The sequence below is a fragment of the Mauremys reevesii genome, linkage group 10 (assembly GCF_016161935.1).
Source record: "Mauremys reevesii isolate NIE-2019 linkage group 10, ASM1616193v1, whole genome shotgun sequence".
Lineage (NCBI taxonomy): Eukaryota > Metazoa > Chordata > Testudines > Geoemydidae > Mauremys > Mauremys reevesii.
In genome coordinates, this window is record NC_052632.1 from 11,146,016 (window position 1) to 11,164,792 (window position 18,777).

Consider the following 18,777-nt stretch of genomic DNA (forward strand, 5'->3'; position numbering starts at 1 on the left):
CTGCAATATTCAGTGCATATAAATAAACTGTAAAGTAAAGCACAGAGCCTTTGGAAGACGGATACGTAGACTTGTGCATCTGGATGCTACAAAGGGAATAGTCTCTGGATTCTACATATCTTGTTTCATGTCTATTACTATTTTTATTTAGGGAACTGTCACAAGTCAGCAGCAGTCCAAGCCTTTTCATGTCACCAATGTGCCTCAGACTTGTTCCAGAGAATCACAAACAAAGGTAAAGGAGAGATTCAGTCACCACACTCATTTAGTCTTTGATATCTTCTGAGAATAACAACAACATCTTCAGTCATGATACTCTCAGGTGAGGTGGACAATAATACATTAGGAACAAGTCTGAGAAGCACAGTTCATTTCACTCAGGCCACCATATAGCCCAGTTACTACTGACTTAGCCCTGTATGGCAGAGCTAGAGGTGAAATAACTGAAAGTTGCTATTTATTGCCTCGAGAGTTATCCTGTTGCCCTTGCACTTTGCCTCTCTAATTTCCATCTACCGGTACTTTCTGGCAGCAGCAGCAGCTAAGCACTGGGCAAACTGGAGTACAAGGCATTTGTTAATGCATGAGTGGATTTACAGATCAGGGTGTTCTTGCATTACATGGATCACCTGCTGGCATCCTCACATCATGATTAAGGTGAAGAGAAGTCAAAGTGGAACACTCAGAACAACATTAGGCTATAAAATAAGATGATCTTCATCTCACATACAAAATTTGTAGGAGGGGGGGAAATAATTTTTACGTATTAAAATATTAAGAAAAGATAGGGTGTAAGAGCTGCCACAATTATTACACAACTGCATAGCTTAATTTAAAAACAAAAACACAAAACAGCTCAATACAGTTAAGCTCTTAAAAATCCCTTGGACTGCATAACTGGGAGTGACAGAGCTCTGGCACAAACCAGTCTGTCACTTAAAAAAAACCCCAAAAAAACCTTTGGTAGCAATTTTTTAATGGTACATCATTTTTGAATTACAATGGAATTCCTTAGAAATTACAAAGGGCACCCACATTAATACCAATGGGTTCTTTAAGATCATTGTTACCAAAATAAATACCAGCATTAATAGTGTTTAAGCACTCTGAGCCTTCCTGCCATGCAGCTGGACAGAACAGTACTCTGTTCATAGAGTGGAATACATCTCTTGGCCATTTCCACCACAGCTGGGATGGATGGAGTGGAACCACAACACATGGATTTGATATATTTTTAGCCCCAGCCCAACTCCTTATTTAAGTGTAGCTCTGTCACAGACAATCACTTTGTGTTAAAAAGAGAAAAAACGTGAGGGTCAGTTACACTCCACTATGGGTGTAATTACAAAATACAAATGTGTGTGTGTGGCGGGAGGTGGGGGAGGTTATTAAGAGACACACACACCCCAGGCTCCCATCTCCATGCTTCCTGGTGTGAGGCATAAGTCATGTGCCTTCTGTTGTGACAAATGATAAAGGACCTTCTCAGGTTCCCTCATGGCAGCAGGAAGCCTAAACTGATACATAGACAAGCATTTCAAGGCACAGGATGAGGTGACAAGCAACAGATAACCCATATGTCCATCCTTGGGGGGGAATGATGGGAAGGAAACTTCAAGCATTAATCCCCACCTAGTTCAAAGACAGAGGATGAGCCAGAGGAATACACTCAACTGCACCTCTGTGACCACCTGCCTCCAAACAGCAGAGTCCCTTGACCCACAGGTCAGAGTCCCCCATTCCCTACCCTCATCCATAGAGGTAGATAAGAAAGGGGGTTGAGGGCAGCACACCAGTGAGAGTTGGGGACAGGCAGGGCTGCTGATTACTTTTGCCCTCTCTACTTTGAGCTGTCTTCTGGAGAGAAGAAATGGCCAGGCTTGGCGAGACTCTTACTCTACAATTCCCAGGAACTTTCTGAGGGAGGAATTTATTCCCTTACTTATAGCTTTGCACTGTCCTACACATTTCAGAGCCTAGCAACAAAACTTTCACTTACTTTTTAATTCTCTCTCCAAACGATGCTATTTCTTCTAAGATGTTTTGAACAGTTATAACAATATCCTGGACCATGTGGATTCTTTCAATTAATCCCTTTTTCTCAGATTCCTGAAAAGTAAACCAAATCTTTTATTTATTTTGCATGTCCTAAGGTGTTCATAGACAAAATTGGTATATAATAGATTTTCATATCCACATGTGTGTATGTATATTCAGTTGGGAGCAGGAGAGAATACACACACTAGTTTGGAAGGAGGAGAGAGTACACATAGTAGTTTAAAGTATATATACTATATTTATAATATACTACATTACTTTGTGTATCTCCCCCCGCTACCCCTCCACCCCACCCCTTCAGGTGAGCACAGGTCCTTTTCCAATACCCCAGTTTTCTACAGTGATTATCTAGATCATCTACCCCACAGAGGCCTGACAGGTAAATGCATCTCATCCGAGACCTGCAATTCTTGCTTGATGTTGACCTGCTCTAGACTTTGCATTGAGAGACTGATTAGGAGAGGTGCTGAGGATCTGCAGGTGCTCAGACTCTTTCAGAATCATGCCCACTCAGACGCAATTACTGCTAAGTAATACACAAATTCTGCTAAATTGGGCGACGGTTTTCTAACGCAAACACAATCTACCACACAAAGGAATTCCCACATTTGTTGCATGAAACAGTTCTTCATCTAATTCCCTGCTCAAGACAGGATTCATAAGCTTCATAGCCTTATCGACAACCATTACATTACTCTATACACAAGTAAGTGTCAAGTGACCAAATGTAAAGTTAAATTCTTTCCAATTTCTTGGGTTGGTCTCTCCCAGCACCCAATATGCCTCCACCATTCTCACTCAGTAAGTGTTAATAACCCAGTCTTGCTACAAAACAATATCAGACAATATCAGGTCCATCTTTGAGCGTGTCATATGTTAACATAATCATTTCTGCTGAACTTTAGAACAAGGTAAGAGCGGTCCTAGAAATTTGATTTCCCTCTCTGATATTCTTTCCCCTTTTATCACGGAATGTCCAAATTTCTTTGTGATCATGGTATTGCTGGTCCAACCAAACACTCTAATATGCTCTTTTTCCCACCATATCATCTCTCCACACCTGTCTGTTCAAGACATAGTTGAGTTTTCTTGCCCAATCTGTTTTCAGCAACGCTTACTATACATACCCTGTATATACACCTCTAGCCCGATATAACGCGATCCGATATAAACACGAATTCGGATATAACGCGGTAAAGCAGTTCTCCGGGGAGGGGGGGCTGCGCACTCCACGGATCAAAGCAAGTTCGATATAATGCGGTAAGATTTTTTTGGCTCCTGAGGACAGCGTTATATCGGGGTAGAGGTGTACTCTCATATAACCACTGTCTTTGCTTCACAAGTATTTCCATGCAAAGCCAAAAGCATAGAGTATTACTCTGACTCAAATCACTAAACTCCATCACAAACCCTAAAGATTCCAACCCTCTGCAAATCTATGAACTTTGCCATTTCACTGAGAATTTTTCAGGGTTTCGATTTTTGCTTCTGGTGGTGAAATAAGTATTCTGCTGCAGAAACCTTCCTTTTCTTTTGGTGAAAAGGTTAAAGGAAAAAATAATAAAATTCCTTTTACAGAAGCTAACATCACATTTCTTACTGTTTATTTTAGGCCACAGGATTACAGGAAACCAATGTGCAGCAATAAAAAAAAGCAAAGAATGCATTAAAATCAGCGTGGTTTAAATCAGCTATGGAAATCAGGATACAATGATCAGTGTTAACATTACATTTCTTTGCATGCAAGTTGGTATGGCTGCAAACATTCTAGCTAGAAGCGTGCAAAACATTCATTCTGTACAAAATTCAAACCCCTGGATAGAGAGGTTTTTACATTGCATTTTGATTGTCCAATTTGGTGGAATGTGTTTTAATCAATTAAAGCCCAGACTGCGGGAAGCCTGTAGGAGTGGTGCTACAGCCCCTTGCATGCTCACCTATTTCCCCACTTACTAGGGCCAGATGAGGGTAATCGAGGGCCCCACACATACTCACACATGGAACACCCCTGTATTTCTGCCTCTGCACATCACCCTGCCGCCCTCTGCCATGTCCTTACCCCCACTCAGAGTGGATTGGTAGGTCTACAGCCATCAGCTGGAATGGTGGAAGGTTCATCACTACTTCCCTTTCAGCACTAGCTCACTTGGAGAGGAGTTTGTGTGTACGTGAGGCAGACGCCCTATCTTCAGCTCCTGCTAGGGTGTTGTGATGCCAAGTCAACAAGCCCTGAGACAACAGCCACATGTCTCTTCCTCCCCCATGACCCCCAAATATATATCTTAAATAACATATCGTCCTTTTTGTCTCAAAGTAAATTTTAAACAAAAATTCATAATGTGATCAAAATTTAAATATTCAGATATTCCTTTTCCATATAAGTCACTGTGTAATGAAAAGAAGTGGAATTTTAAATATCACATTTGAGTATGAAAAAGAGTGCTTTCACAGAATTTTTTAAAATAAAAAGTGAAATCTCTTGAAAGTGAAATGACCCAGAACAAAATAACCCTTTAAAGACAAAACAGAAAAAAACCCAGTCATTTTCACATGGGTCCAGTTATAACCTTGTTAGGGTCAGAATTAAATGATGTCATGGTTATTTTAAACTATTTGTATGCTGCTGTTATGCACCTTACATACAAGTGGAACACAGAGCAAAAATTCACGGAGAGCCAACCTGGTAACTATCTAGTTCCGTCCAACTTGTAGTTGGAGGAAAGGCAAGAAATTTCCAAAAGTGATCTTCCAGGGCAAGCCTACTCTTGCTGCCCAGAGTTGTAAGAAGATAATCTGGCAGCACTATCTGCATCATGCTGACTTTATTTACACATCTCTGATTGAGCTACGAAATGCGGTGATAACACAGTTTAACACATACAACATTACTTCTGCTGCAGCTACCAAGCTGCCTCGGAAAAATAAAACAGTGATCCACTCTGAAGGATATAATAGCAATCATATGCGTTTCCTTACCTACCACACAAATGCACACACACAAAGTCATTGCTAGATAGTGGCATTTCCAATTTGTTATATAAAACACACACAGGACAGAAGAGAGAGAGAGAGAGAGAGAGAGAGAGAGAGAGAGTGTGTGTGTGTGTGTAGTCTACAGAAATAATTAACAAGTGCTGTCACTGAAATCAGATTCTGATTAGCAAGTAAGCTGGGCTGTTCTTGTGATGTATTTACACAATGTAATGTTTTTGCAAGAATCATTTGAAAATTCCAGGATTTTTTTCTATGCCTCATTCTGTGTTATGTACTTGGAGAGGGAAAGGGGGAGTGGGGATTAGTATCAGGACCCTAACTCCAGACTCACACAGCATAACTCATTAAGTGACACAAAAGGAGATCAATTATGCACAATAAAGGCCTGATCTTCTACCGTTCTTTAGACCTCTTGTGAGGTTCTGAGCAGCCTCAGCGCCTACTGAAGTTTGCAACCCAGAGTATATTGGGCCCAAGAAATGATGCAAGAGAGAACTTTCTAAAGTCATGAAGATAGTCAACAAAGAGCAATGACTCTAATTTATATAGAAATAAATACAGGCAATCATCATGTAAAAAGCTTTGTTTGAGCATCAATAAATGTGCTACATTTGAGTTCGATGTGGAATGAATTCAAAGGAGGATTTAACTTCCGTACTCTTTCCAAAGTACACAAGGCTGAAGATTCCACAACATTACACTCTTTTTGATATTACTGTACCATGACTTTTTGTGGCCTGAGGTGTCTCAAGTCAACGTGTAATTGGCTCAGTAAAAAAGAAAAAAGTCTGGACACCCGCGGTTTAAAACCTTAGCTCATAAGGTCTTTGTTTAAGTTTAAATGTAAAATAAAATATCCTGCCTGTTTCCAGCAAATCTTTTTTTTATTTTTTTCAAATGAATAGTGAAATCCCCGTTTCTTCAAGACCTTTTTCTTTCCTATTTCTCAGATGATTACAGCACTGTAGGTGGAAGCAAACTAGTCTTCAGCCTCTGGGAAAGAATTAACACCGTCAAAATAAATTTACAACTGCGAATTAATTATATAATCAGTATGTTACTTTAAATCTTCCATGCGTATCCTGATTTAAGAAAAACCTTCATTTCTATATTAATTGCATGAACAAAAACACAAAGGGGTCTTACAAAAGATTAACCATGTCAGGAAAAAAAAAAGTTTAGCGAATTCAGAAATTAAGTCTTTTGTGTCCAACTAATGCACATCAGCCTGAACTTAGAAAGCAAGATACAAAGCCTTTGCACATGTAAGGAAAGGTGTTTTCACCTTTTACTCTTCATTAGAGTTATGGCAGCGAATAATTGGCCCATGCAAATTCACTTAAAGAGTTATGTACAATCTCTCAACTTCATCTCACTGAAATTCAATAATTTCCCAGTAAGTTAGGGCCAGTAATAAAAGAAAGTTCACTTCAGCTTCAAAACTGATGACAATGACTTCATTTTGAAATTGTGTGAAATATGAAGGATATGGGGGGGGGGGGTGAAATCTCTCAATAAACAGAAATCCATGACTGGTCAGATATGTTTACTAGACCCAGACTTCCCTGTTGAAATCATTAGGAACTATAGATGCATAGATTTTAAGTACAGAAGAGAGACTGTTAGATCATCTAGTCTGACCTCCTGTACAACACAGGCCATAAAATTTCATCCAGTTATTCCTGTATTGAATCCACTAGCTTGTGTTTGACTAAGCGCGTCTTCCAGAAAGACATCCAGGCTTAACTTAAGACATCCAGAGATGGAGAATGCACCACTTCCCTTGAAAGTTTGCTCCAATGTTTAATCACCCTCATGGTTAAAATCATGCACCTTATTATCTGTCCTTTAAATTTCTTCCCATGGAAACATCCAATATAGTGTGTGCGTTGCATTACAAATCCAAGGACAGTTTCTAATGCTGTTCTCTAAGTGCACTTCTGACTCACATGGTAATGTATTGTATGCACATAACTGAGACTTCAAGCTTGAAATCACAAACAATTCCTAAATGGCTTTATACCACTTGGATTTCGGTTTAGTTACATAAAACACTCCCACAAAAAAGAAATGTTGCATGTAAGTTTCATACAACTGGTATTCATCAACAGATTTTTGGCATGCCATAGGAAACTCATATATTAACCCAAGGGATGTTTGGGGGGGTGGAGGGGAGGGAAGGAGAAGTGGATACAAAGGGAAAAAATTAATAGGGGAAAATCACAAAAAGAGCAATAAAGGGGTGAGACAGGCACAAAAAAAAATCATGAATGAAAAACCTGGACATTTTCAGGAAAAAAAAATCTGTTGTGAAAGTTTGACTAGCCCGTGGGCAGGTCTAACTATCATGATCAGCTTTTATGCAGAAGATAACCCAACCTGACATTGTCCATGAAAGCATAACATGGGTAATGCTTTTATGGGATTTGTCCAATGTACTAGGTACAATTTCTCCAGTGTATTAACAACAAACAGGATTGACTTTAAAAAAAATCCAAAACACTCAGGCATGCATGACTTCTTGCTCTGTTGTTCTTTTGGGTTTTAAAAACATGTTGTGGTTATTTAAAGAAATGCAGACTTCACCAGTGCTTGATTTTCCTTGTCACTGTCATGCATTAGGCAGTAGCACGGTATTTCAAACCCATCTTTGCCAAAGAAAGATTCCCAAAGACCAGTCGCTTCACAGATGTGTATCCTTTGAAATCAAAAGGATTTCATGGATTATAAACTTCAGAGAATTGTCCCCAACTGTTATTGACTGTATAGGGGACTGAGTGAATTTCCATACTCTGTCAGCTCAAGATACTCTCAGTTGTTTAAGGAAGCTGTTTGTATTAACATAGGTTGATTGTGAATCTATGTAGGTTGATATATTGACATCATCAATGTAGTTTATGAGCATGTCCCTAGAGTAAGTTCATGTCGTTTAATTAGAAGAATGCTTAGGCAAAGAGGTAGGTTTTGCATTTTACTCTGAACATGAGGTTCTTAGTCATTCTAGCAGCAAGTTCCATAGTCTTGGTTCAGTTCCTGTAGAGGTTTTGTCTCCTCTGATTACAAGTCTCCCCCTCTCGGTGGCTGACAGTTTCATTGTTCCAGTGTAATGAGGCTGTTGTAGGAAGTGGTGGGCATGGAGAGGGAGAGTCTCTCTAGTAGCTAGGATGAATTTCATGCAGTGCTTTGAAAATCAGCACAGCAACCTTGAGCTGGACTCTGATTTGTGCTTCTCCGTTATGGCTGCCCTTTGAACAGACTGAAATGATCCCAGCAACCTGTGTCGCTGAGACACTCTCTTGCCCTTTATTACATCTATTGTCTGTTGCTGGAGGATTCTCAGTACTTAACAGGAGGAGGGGTAAACGTACACAATGCATGCCTAGATTTGTATATCTACTTCATACAATCCAAAGATGATAGGCAGTTGTACATTTCAGGATTTCTATTTTTTAACACCATGCTGAAAAAATGCCTGGAAATCTGAATGTGTCTGAACTAGTCAATGACCAATAGAGGAAAGTATACATATAAGTAACATATAAGGTCCAAATTATGCTCTTAGTTACAATGATGGGAAATTCATAACGACCCCATTTGAGTTAATGGCATTATTTCAGAGTGACGCAAATGAGAGCACCATTGGCCTGAAAGGGGCATATTTTCAAAGCTGGTGTGCTGTAACCACTGCTCATCATGCTGATCAGTACTGTCTTGTTGTGACCTTGCAGTCCCCATCCCTTATCTGTTTGTTGTATACACCTGTTGTCTCTTATCTTTTCCACTGAGACCATAAGCGCTTTGGGGCCCAGTCGGTCTCTGAATTGTGTGTTTGTACAGTGCCTAGCGCAATGGGACTGGGACCTCTAATTGTTACCACATTATAAATAATAATAATAGTATAAATAATGATAAGGACCACCTCCCCACTTTATGGTGTAAGAGAGGTTCCCAGGAGGAAGGGGGCTGGCCAGAGACATCCCTGCACTCCCAGTTTGTCAAAATGGCCATTTGGGTCCATAGGTAGCCAGGTGTAACTTAGCCCTGGTTTACACTATGAGTTTAGGCCGAATTTAGAAGCCTTAGATTGATTTAACTCTGCACCCATCCACACAACGAAGCCATTTTTGTACACTTAAAGGGCTCTTAAAATCGATTTCTGTACTCCCTGACGAGGGAATTAGCATTGAAATCAACCCTGCTGGGTCGAATTTGGGGTAGTGTGGACGCAATTCAATGGTATTGGCCTCTGGGAGCTATCCCAGAGTGCTTCACTGTAACCGCTCTGGACAGCACTCTCAACTCAGATGCACCTGGCCAGGTAGACAGGAAAAGCCCCGCAAACTTTTCAATTTCATTTCCTGTTTGGCCAGCGTAGCGAGCTGATCAGCACAGGTGACCATGCAGAGCTCATCAGCACAGGTGACCACGGAGTCCCAGAATCGCAAAAGAGCTCCTGCATGGACCGAACGGGAGGTACTGCATCTGATCGCTGTATGAGGAGACAAATCGGTGCAATCCGAACTCCGTTGCAAAAGATGAAATGCCGGAATATTTGAAAAAATCTCCAAGGGCATGAAGGACAGAGGTTATAACAGGGACCCGCAGCAGTGCCGCATGAAGCCTACCAAAGAACCAGAGAGGCAAACGGCCACTCCAGGTCAGAGCCCCAGACATGCCTCTTCTATGATGAGCTGCATGCCATTCTAGGGGGTGCCCCTACAACTACCCCACCCCTGTGCTTCCCTCCTCCCTCACCCCTCCTGGGCTACCTTGGCAGTTATCCCCCCATTTGTGTGATGAATTAATAAAGAATGCATGAATTTGACACAACAATGACTTTATTGCCTCTGCAAGTGGAGATCGAAGCAGGGAGGGGAGGGCGGTTGGCTTACAGGGAAGTATAGTGAACTAAGGGGGCGAGTTTTCATCAAGGAGAAACAAATAGAACTTTCACACTGTAGCCTGGCCACTCATGAAACTGGTTTTCAAAGCTTCTCTGATGTACAGTGCACCCTGCTGTCCTCTTCTAACCGCCCTGGTGTCTGGCTGCACGTAATCAGCAGCCAGGCGATTTGCCTCAACCTCCCACCCCGCCATAAACATCTCCCCCTTACTCTCACAGATATTGTGGAGCACACAGCAAGCAGTAATAATGATGGGAATATTGGTTTCGCTGAGGTCTAACCGAGTCAGTAAACTGCATCAGCTAGCTTTTAAATGTCCAAAGGCACATTCTACCACCATTATGCACTTGCTCAGCCTATAGTTGAACTGCTCATTAGTACTGTCCAGGCTTCATGAGCCATGGCAGCAAGGGGTAGGCTGGGGTAGGTGCGACCACGTTGTGCTGCCGACTGGGAGAGCAGCCTGAGGCGGAAGCCTCCAGCTGGCATGATATTCCAGGCAGGACTGAATCTCCATTAGACGAAACTTAAAGAAGAGAATGACCTGGAGTCAATCCCATTTTTGTCCAGGCGCCCTCGACCGACCTCACCGAGGCCGGCCAGCAGCACCCATGTCTGCCCAAGAGCCCCTGATCAACCTAATCGAGGTTGGCCAGGAGCACCCATGGGATGACGACGACGGCTAGCAGTCGTATTGTACGATCTGCAAGGCAAGGCAAGGGGATGCTGCTGTGTAGCACTGCAGTACTGTGTCTGCCAGCAGCACCCAGGAGACATACAGTGACAGTGAGCTGAGCGGGCTCCATGCTTGCCGTGGTATGTCGACTGCACAAGTAACTCAGGAAAAAAGATGAGAAATGATTTTTTGCCATTGCTTTCACGGGGGGAGGGGGTGCGGGGGGAGGGGGCTGACGACATGTACCCAGAACCACCTGCGACAATGTTTTTGCCCCATCAGGCACTGGGAGCTCAACCCAGAATTCAAATGGGCAGCGGAGACTGCGGGAACCGTGAGATAGCTACCCACAGTGCAACACTCCGAAAGTCAATGCTAGCCTTGGTACTGTGGATGCACGCCGCTGACTTAATGCGCTTAGTGGGGACACACACAATCAACTGTATGAAATCAATTTCTAAAAATCGACTTCTATTAAATCGACCTAGTTTCGTAGTGTAGACATACATTTATAGCTACTCTAAGGGTATAAGGCTGCCCTAAGTATTACCTGAAACCAGATTAGTCCCCAAATGGTTGCAAAACTGGGACAGCATTTATTTAGAGCTCCTTTATACTCCCCCTCTAAAATCCTCCCCCGAGCATAGCTCACCGAGACTGGAGGAGCTGCCCCTTAAGTTTCTATCTTGTTCCTAGAAAATATTACTCCTATGTCTATATCCATAGGGTACCAGTGTTCCTATAAATAACTTAACTGAGAAGTAGTGACAGAAGAGCCATAAAAGGCCGAAATCAAGAGACACCAATGATCTAGGAGGGAGTATTCATGCTACTAAAGAAGCTATCATGCTCTTTCATTACATGGTCTGGTGAAACATCCTTGTCTATCAGACAACTAGCATTAAACAGCATTGTTAGCACAAGAACACTCTCGGTAGCTTATTGTACTTTCAAGCCTTTATAATCTTTAAGTCTTCAGTGATATTAATGGGAGATGTGGAAATATTATGTGTGTTTGTTAAATTGAAGGGGTGAAAAAAAACCCTAATGCAATTGTTTTTACCTTAAGGAATGAAAACAACGAGATGATATTGTCTTGAGTGACCTTTCCTAAGTATAGGGATATATCGTCTTACACAATAGACTCTTGGTTCATGTTTCAATTACTGACCTTTACTGTGGAGAAAATTAATGCAATTTTCATCATAATCCACCCGTACAAATAAGATCCGTACGGAAGGTTTCCACATGCTAAATCTAACACAAATGGAAAATGTCAGCTGTTTGCTACTGGATGAATCTGATTTTTATTTGTTTGGCTGGAGCCTTTCTGAACTATGCTTGTAAAACTTGGCGTATTTTTGGTACCAACAAGTATAACGGAAATTTTCTTATATCATAAAAAAAAGGCCTTTTTTCCTTTGGGGATTTCTTTCCCAAGCATAAGACACTGCATATTTCTTGGAAGCTGGCAAATAACTCTTCTTGAAGCCATAGGCTCATTTGATCTGATCCCATTGCATCTCATTCACCATTTGGATGAGAGACCCCCAAAGTAACAGGTGATGATGCAGGAAGTGGAGTCAATTCAGTAGTGAGCAGTTTTCCTTATTTATCTATGGTAACTTATGTGCCCCCTGCTGTATCTGAGCACCTGCCAATTTTTAATGTATTTAACCTCACCACACACCTGTGAGATGAAGGAGTGCTATTATCCCCATTTTATAGATGGGAAATGGAGACACAGAAGCTAAATGACTTGCCATGCAGGAAGTCTGTGGCAGAGCAAGGAACTGACCCTAGGCTAGTGCTCTAATCACTTGATCATCTTTCCTCCAAGTTTCTGCTAAACCAATTTCCAAACCCGGTATTGTCAGCAACTTTGTTTTGTCTCTTTTTGAGGAAAAAAGAAAAACTAAGATCCTGACAACCTGAGGTCATGAAAGATTCCATGCCACTTCCAAAAGAGTATTACAAAATCCTTATGAATTGTATGTAACTTTTCTATATCTTTGTATTGGGGGGTGAAAGATGCCTCAGTGATGTAATTTTAAAACAATCCCCACTCCAGACAGCTATAGACTGACAGACCCCAGAGTTGACATGATACAGTCTGAAATCTGCATCCAAGATGGCAAGAATCCGAGAAGGCATTCATCCACTGAGCAGATTGTGCCAAAGGGACGAGGCATTCTTATCTTTCACAGTCTTCTGTGTCGGCATTTGTGGGGAAAGGAGGAGCTAGCAATTAAGACTTGTCATTTTCAAGACTGATCGTTTAGGTGGAAGGGAGTTAATCTGCTCTTCTGTTTTTGAACTAAGCGTCTGTGTGTTTATAATTTGTAAACAGTTCATCTCTCAGGGGTCGTGTTACAGTTCCCAGAAGCACGGTCTGTTATGTCTAACATGCAACAGAATCCAGAAGAGCTATGTGTGCGAGTATTTTGATACAACATATTAATGACAGGAAACAGAAACAGTGACCTTGTATACTATGACCCTACTAGCAGATTTCAACTTTAGGAGTTCCAGTAATAGGAAAAAATGTATATTTTTCTTTTAAATGCAGACATTGCATTGAGATAATGTCATCAAACTCATTTTTCTTTAACCCACAAGGATGTTCCGACCACCCCTAGCACGACCACACTTGAAAAAGTATGAAGAGACTGAGGATAGCTAAATGTACTGTGACAAAGTTCCTCCTCTGCCATGGTGGGTTCTGCGCTTTCTGGTGGATTTGCTTGCCTCAGAGGGTTTCGGCAGTCCTCAGTTTGGGTCATTTGGTTAGTGGCACAAACCTGCTGTTCATTAGGCTAACCTCATCACTGGCCGACATGGGGAAAAGGAGGAGAACAATCCCCTGCAGTCTCTGCTGGCCCACCTAAAGGGTCGGGGGACAGGCCAGAGACCTTCCCCTCTGGTGGGACCCACAGTCCAGATCAACTCCTCTTATATCAAATAGGGGGTTGGGGGCATGGGGGGAACCTGGGCCCGCCCTCTACTCTGGGTTCCAGCCCAGGGCCCTGTGCATTGCAGCTGTCTATAGTGCCTCCTGTAACAGCTGTGTGACAGCTACAACTCCCTGGGCTATTTCCCCATGGCCTCCTCCCAGCACCTTCTTTGTCCTCACCACCGGACCTTCCTCCTGGTGTCTGATAATGCTTGTACTTCTCAGTCCTCCAGCAGTACGCCTATTTACTCTCAGCTTCTTGCGCACCTCTTGCTCCCAGCTCCTCACACGCCCCCTCACTGACTGCAGTGAGGTCCTTTTTAAACCTGTAATAACAGAGCTGGCACAGCAACTGCCTCTGATACAAAAAGCTCCACCCAGTTTCATGAGTTGGCCAGTTATCAGGAGTACTTACTGCATATAGCAGTGAGGGCTAGAAGCAACACTGACCACGGCATCATGGTCTTCCCAAATAACCAGCATTTTGAAACACGGTCTCTCAGGAGCATTCCAAAAAAGAAGTGGTAAAAGAATGGTGAGGTCAAGTTTGGAGAAGTGCAAAATGCAGAGCAATTAGACTCATATCTCAGTTATCCACGTGCAAAAACAGAGTAACCCTATGAAAGTCGGTGTGGTTACGTCAGTGTAAAACTGGACCTAAATATTTTGGCTTTGCAATAAATGAATATACTGCATTGTTCTCTGCTGATTTTGGACAAAACGCTTATTTAACAAATCTTCAAATGTCCATTTTTCATAAGGTGAAATGAACTGTGTGCTTCCCCGTTGCAAAACAGAACAACCTCCCTTCATCCCAACCCCCCTTTCCCCCCTCCACACACACACCAGTGACACTAGTTCTATTGTTCTAAACCATGGTCACAGGCACATGTTTTGGTCAAATTCATGGTTTAACTGTGTGACAGACCCAGGCCAGTGGGGTACAGGAGTCTGGTAGAGGGCAAATATGCTGGTCACTGGCTGAGTAGTTTTCTGTTCCCTGAGTGACCAGAGCAGGGGCTGCACTAGAGTAATCAGGAACCTGCTAGAACCAGTTAAGGCAGACAGGCTGATTAGATCACCTGCAGCCAATCCAGGCAGGCTAATCAGGGCACCTGGGTTGAAAAAGGAGCTCCACTCCAGTCAGGCGAGGAGGAGCCAGAGGAGAAGAAGTGCATGTGAGGAGCTGGGAGCAAGAGGCGCAAGGAGCTGAGAGTGAGAGGGTGTGCTGCTGGAGGACTGAGGAGTACAAGCGTTATCAGACACCAGGAGGAAGGTCCTGTGGTGAGGATAAAGAAGATGTTTGGAGGAGGCCATGGGGAAGTAGCCCAGGGAGTTGTAGCTGTCATGCAGCTGTTACAGGAGGCACTATAGACAGCTGCAATCCACAGGGCCCTGGGCTGGACCCCGGAGTAGAGGGTGGGCCTGGGTTCCCCCCAAACCTCCCAACTCCTGATCAGACACAGGAGAAGTTGACCCAGACTGTGGGGAAGATCACTCAGGTGAGCAAATCTGCCAAATAAGTGCAGGACCCACCAAGGTAGAGGAGGAACTTTGTCACAACTGTTTAGAGTTTTAAGACAAGCTAGATAGTTTTCTCTGAATCAGCATGCACAAATGAAGAAAAGTAGTGTGGCAAAACGGAAGTGAGTAGGCCTGTCCAAATGAGTAAACCCTGAAGAATGAGGCAGTACACCAATAAAGATGAAGGCTCACATTTTCAAAGCTGGTGCCTAACGTTAGGAAACTGCTCTCATTTTCAGACACACTGAACATCCACCACTCCATTGAAAATCATGCAACTCTTAGTTTGAACATTTTAGCCATGCTTTATTGTAAGTATAAAATAAGTGGGAGGAATGATACAATGTGCTAATATGTGAATCAGACTGTATCATGATTACAGTTGGACAAATACTACCGAAAATGTAATGATAAAGATTTATTCCAATAAAAATGGTCAATTTACTTTTTATTAATTTTATGCAAATTTCAGTGCACGGTGACTTTTGTTTGGAAGACTATTCACCCCGGGACCACTTACACAAATATGTCTGAGCACAAATATTAGCACCGGACGTGTTCAGTGGCCATCAAGAAAGATTCTTGTTGGCTTTAGGATCATTCATTTGAGAGAAACAACAACATTTGATTTAGCTGACCAATCACACAATGCAAACAGTGAATTATAAATGAGAAGACTTGAACTGATAGTTGTGGTATATAAATTGAGAGAAATCCACAGTCTGAAATAAATTATTTGTTACATAATTTTGAATAATAACTGGTAGCTGTATAAAACTCAGAGATTTCTGCTCAGTTTTTTTTACATTTCTATCAGAACAATAAGTTAAATTTAAAGAAGTTGTTCCCAGCACATAGCTTGTTTAGATCTAACCCTAATGTACACAAGTGGGTACTGTTAAGGTTTTGTACATTAACTATGACTTTGATTTACTACTGAACAGTTAACAATTTCATTTTAACATTCCATTAACCTATGGAATATTCAAGAAATGGCATGTCAAGTTATTATGAAATTCTGTAAGTTGCATATAACCTTGTGAATATTTATGCCCTAATATCTAAATTCCTTTTTCTAGCTGTTATTCATTAAATAATTCCTTACCTTTTAGTTCTCAAGTATTTTTAGACTATCAGATTCCCCTTCACTTAGTTATGTTTTTTTTGTAAGATGTATATATTAAGTTCTCGTAATCTTTCTTCATATGTCATGCCTTCTAATCCTTTTTATCATTTGTCATCTTGGTTTGATAAACTGGAAAGAATCCAATCTATTTTTCAGAGTGAAGAGGGAGGATGAACAAGTATATTCAGATAAACTACGAGGTACCTCTCTTCAACCACAATCCTTTGTACATTTCAGGAGCCAAACTAAAACCAACATTTTTGGAGGGTCTGAAATATTGAGATAACTCTCCCCAGACCTCCATAAATCTCAGCATTTCTGGTCTCCAACTTGGACAAAAACTGGAAATACCTCAATACCAAAAGAAATATTATTCATGTAGACTTTCCACCTAAGATCAGAACTGGAATTGTTAAGAAATGTTATACCCCAAAAAGTCTGTTTTCCCCATGATTCCCAGCACACTTTTAGGGATTCCCAAGGGACATCAGTTTTTATAAGCTTCAAATAGGCATCCACACTTTGGAATGCTTATCCCAGTGTTTCCCAAACTTGGGACGCTGCTTGTGTAGGGAAAGCCCCTGGCGGGCCAGGCCGGTTTGTTTACCTGCCGCATCCGCAGGTTTGGCTGATTGCGGCTCCCACTGGCCACGGTTCGCTGCTCCAGGCCAATGAGAGCTGCAGGAAGCGGCGCGGGTTGAGGGATGTACTGGCCGCCGCTTTCCAGCAGCTCCTATTGGCCTGGAGTAGAGAACTGCGGCCAGTGGGAGCTGTGATCGGCCGAACCTGTGGACGCGGCAGGTAAACAAACCGGCCTGGCCTGCCAGGGGCTTTCCCTACACAAGCGGCGTCCCAAGTTTTGGAAACACTGACTTATCCAAATAAAACCTCAGATATTCTCAGGTTTGCCCATCATTAACTGAAACCGCCTCTCCCCCAATATCCCACAGCCTGTGCAGAGTATAAATCGCAATCTCCTGGAATAAGACTGCATCGTTTGTCACATGTAGGTACATCAGATAGAATGAAATAATGCACACTTACCTTGTCATCCTCATCTTCATCCTCATCTAGGTATGTGGTCTCCTGAAAAACATATGTCCATATTAAAATTCCTCATTGACAGTCAGAGGTTCAAAACATTTACATAACTCTTATCACATTTCATTTAGGTGTAAACCATTTTTATTGTATTACTCTATGTTCAAGGTCCTTTTTCCCCAAGATCAGGAACAATAGCATGCAATAACCTATGCAAATTTTAAGTCTACATCAAGGTATTAGTGGCTGGGCCCAGTAGTTTGAAGGCAACAGGCTTTTAAATTCATTGCCAAGTTCTACTGTCTGTAAACAGCTTTGTTCTTAGTCTGATAAATGAACCAGTTGGTATGTCAAGGCTGAAGATTCTATACTCAGTTTGTTCTATCCTCACTGCTACAATGACTGCTCTCTCCCTTTAGGGCCATTACAGAAACATTAGACAGTAGAAAATACATTAGTATGAACATAATCAATCTCAAGAATCACATACAGATTTCTATACAGCATTATTCCTTCAGTTTGACTCCCACTCTGACAGGTAGGGAAGAAAACAAAAGACTTGGCTAGGGTGTGAACTTAGGGACCCCTGGCTTCAATTTAGGCGTTTTTCTAGCTGAACCTTTAACAGGATCCTTCAAGTTAATTTAGGTCTTGCTTATTCAATAGGAAGATTTGAATTACCATATTAAAATGTTTAAACATAGCTGAAATGTGGGGATGTGAAGGATCATAATTAAAGGTTGCTTTATTTAGGGAGGTAGTGGTATCTATTCATCAGAGCAAGGGCCTGAGAGCTAGGATATGAGAGTCCTACCTCCAGATGTGCCAATGTCTTTACTGAGATGCCTTGGGTAGCTAGATTAATAATAATATTTTCCATATCTATGGCAGCTCCCACCCGAGATTCTCAAAACACTGCAAATTCTGATGAATTTAGCCTCACAGCAACCTAGTAATGTACACTAGGTTAATATTATCCCCATTTTACAGCTCAGAAAACTGAAACACAGAGTTTGGGTTCCACATTTCCAGAGAATGCTACGTGCATTCAGAATGGACAAAATGAAGTTTGGCTTTGAAAATTTATATGTCTACATAGGCATGAAGAAAACTAAGCTACTCCATCTGCAGCCAAGGTCTAGATGAGCAGAAAGAATAGGACTGTACCCAAACCATTGGTATTTGAAAAAGGGACAGTTATACTACTCACTCCTCCCACCCAGAGCATATGAGACTCAGAGCAGTACTACCTATTTTGAGCTACAGGAGGTATACAGAGTTGGAATACAGAAAGCTCAGAATCTGGGTATCAGAAAAAGAATCCAGGGGATATTACAGATGCTTTGACTAGCTAGATGCTCAGTAAGGCTCCAATCCAGCAAAGCACTTGGGCACACATATGTAACTTTGTTCACTGGAGAGTGTCCTGTTGAGTTTAAATGGCACTACTATGTGCACCTATGGTGTGCATTACTCCCAGGTTGTGTATGTAGGGGGAAGT

General features: G+C 41.9%; 1 protein-coding gene across 10 annotated transcripts in view; it reads right to left on the reverse strand.

The window, feature by feature from the left end:
• Positions 1–18,777, reverse strand: part of MCTP2 (multiple C2 and transmembrane domain containing 2) — a 178,763-nt gene that overhangs the window by 8,598 nt on the left and 151,388 nt on the right. For 8 of the 10 annotated variants that reach the window (XM_039492368.1, XM_039492369.1, XM_039492373.1 and 5 more), the window contains 2 exons: positions 17,280–17,321; positions 2,000–2,109 (listed from right to left, as the gene is read on the reverse strand). In XM_039492368.1, the coding sequence (XP_039348302.1) occupies positions 2,000–2,109; positions 17,280–17,321 (152 nt within the window). Of the gene's footprint in view, positions 1–1,999; positions 2,110–5,944; positions 6,046–16,214; positions 16,381–17,279; positions 17,322–18,777 lie in introns of those variants that run through there. The other 2 variants (XR_005585626.1, XM_039492371.1) reach the window with 2 other exon arrangements.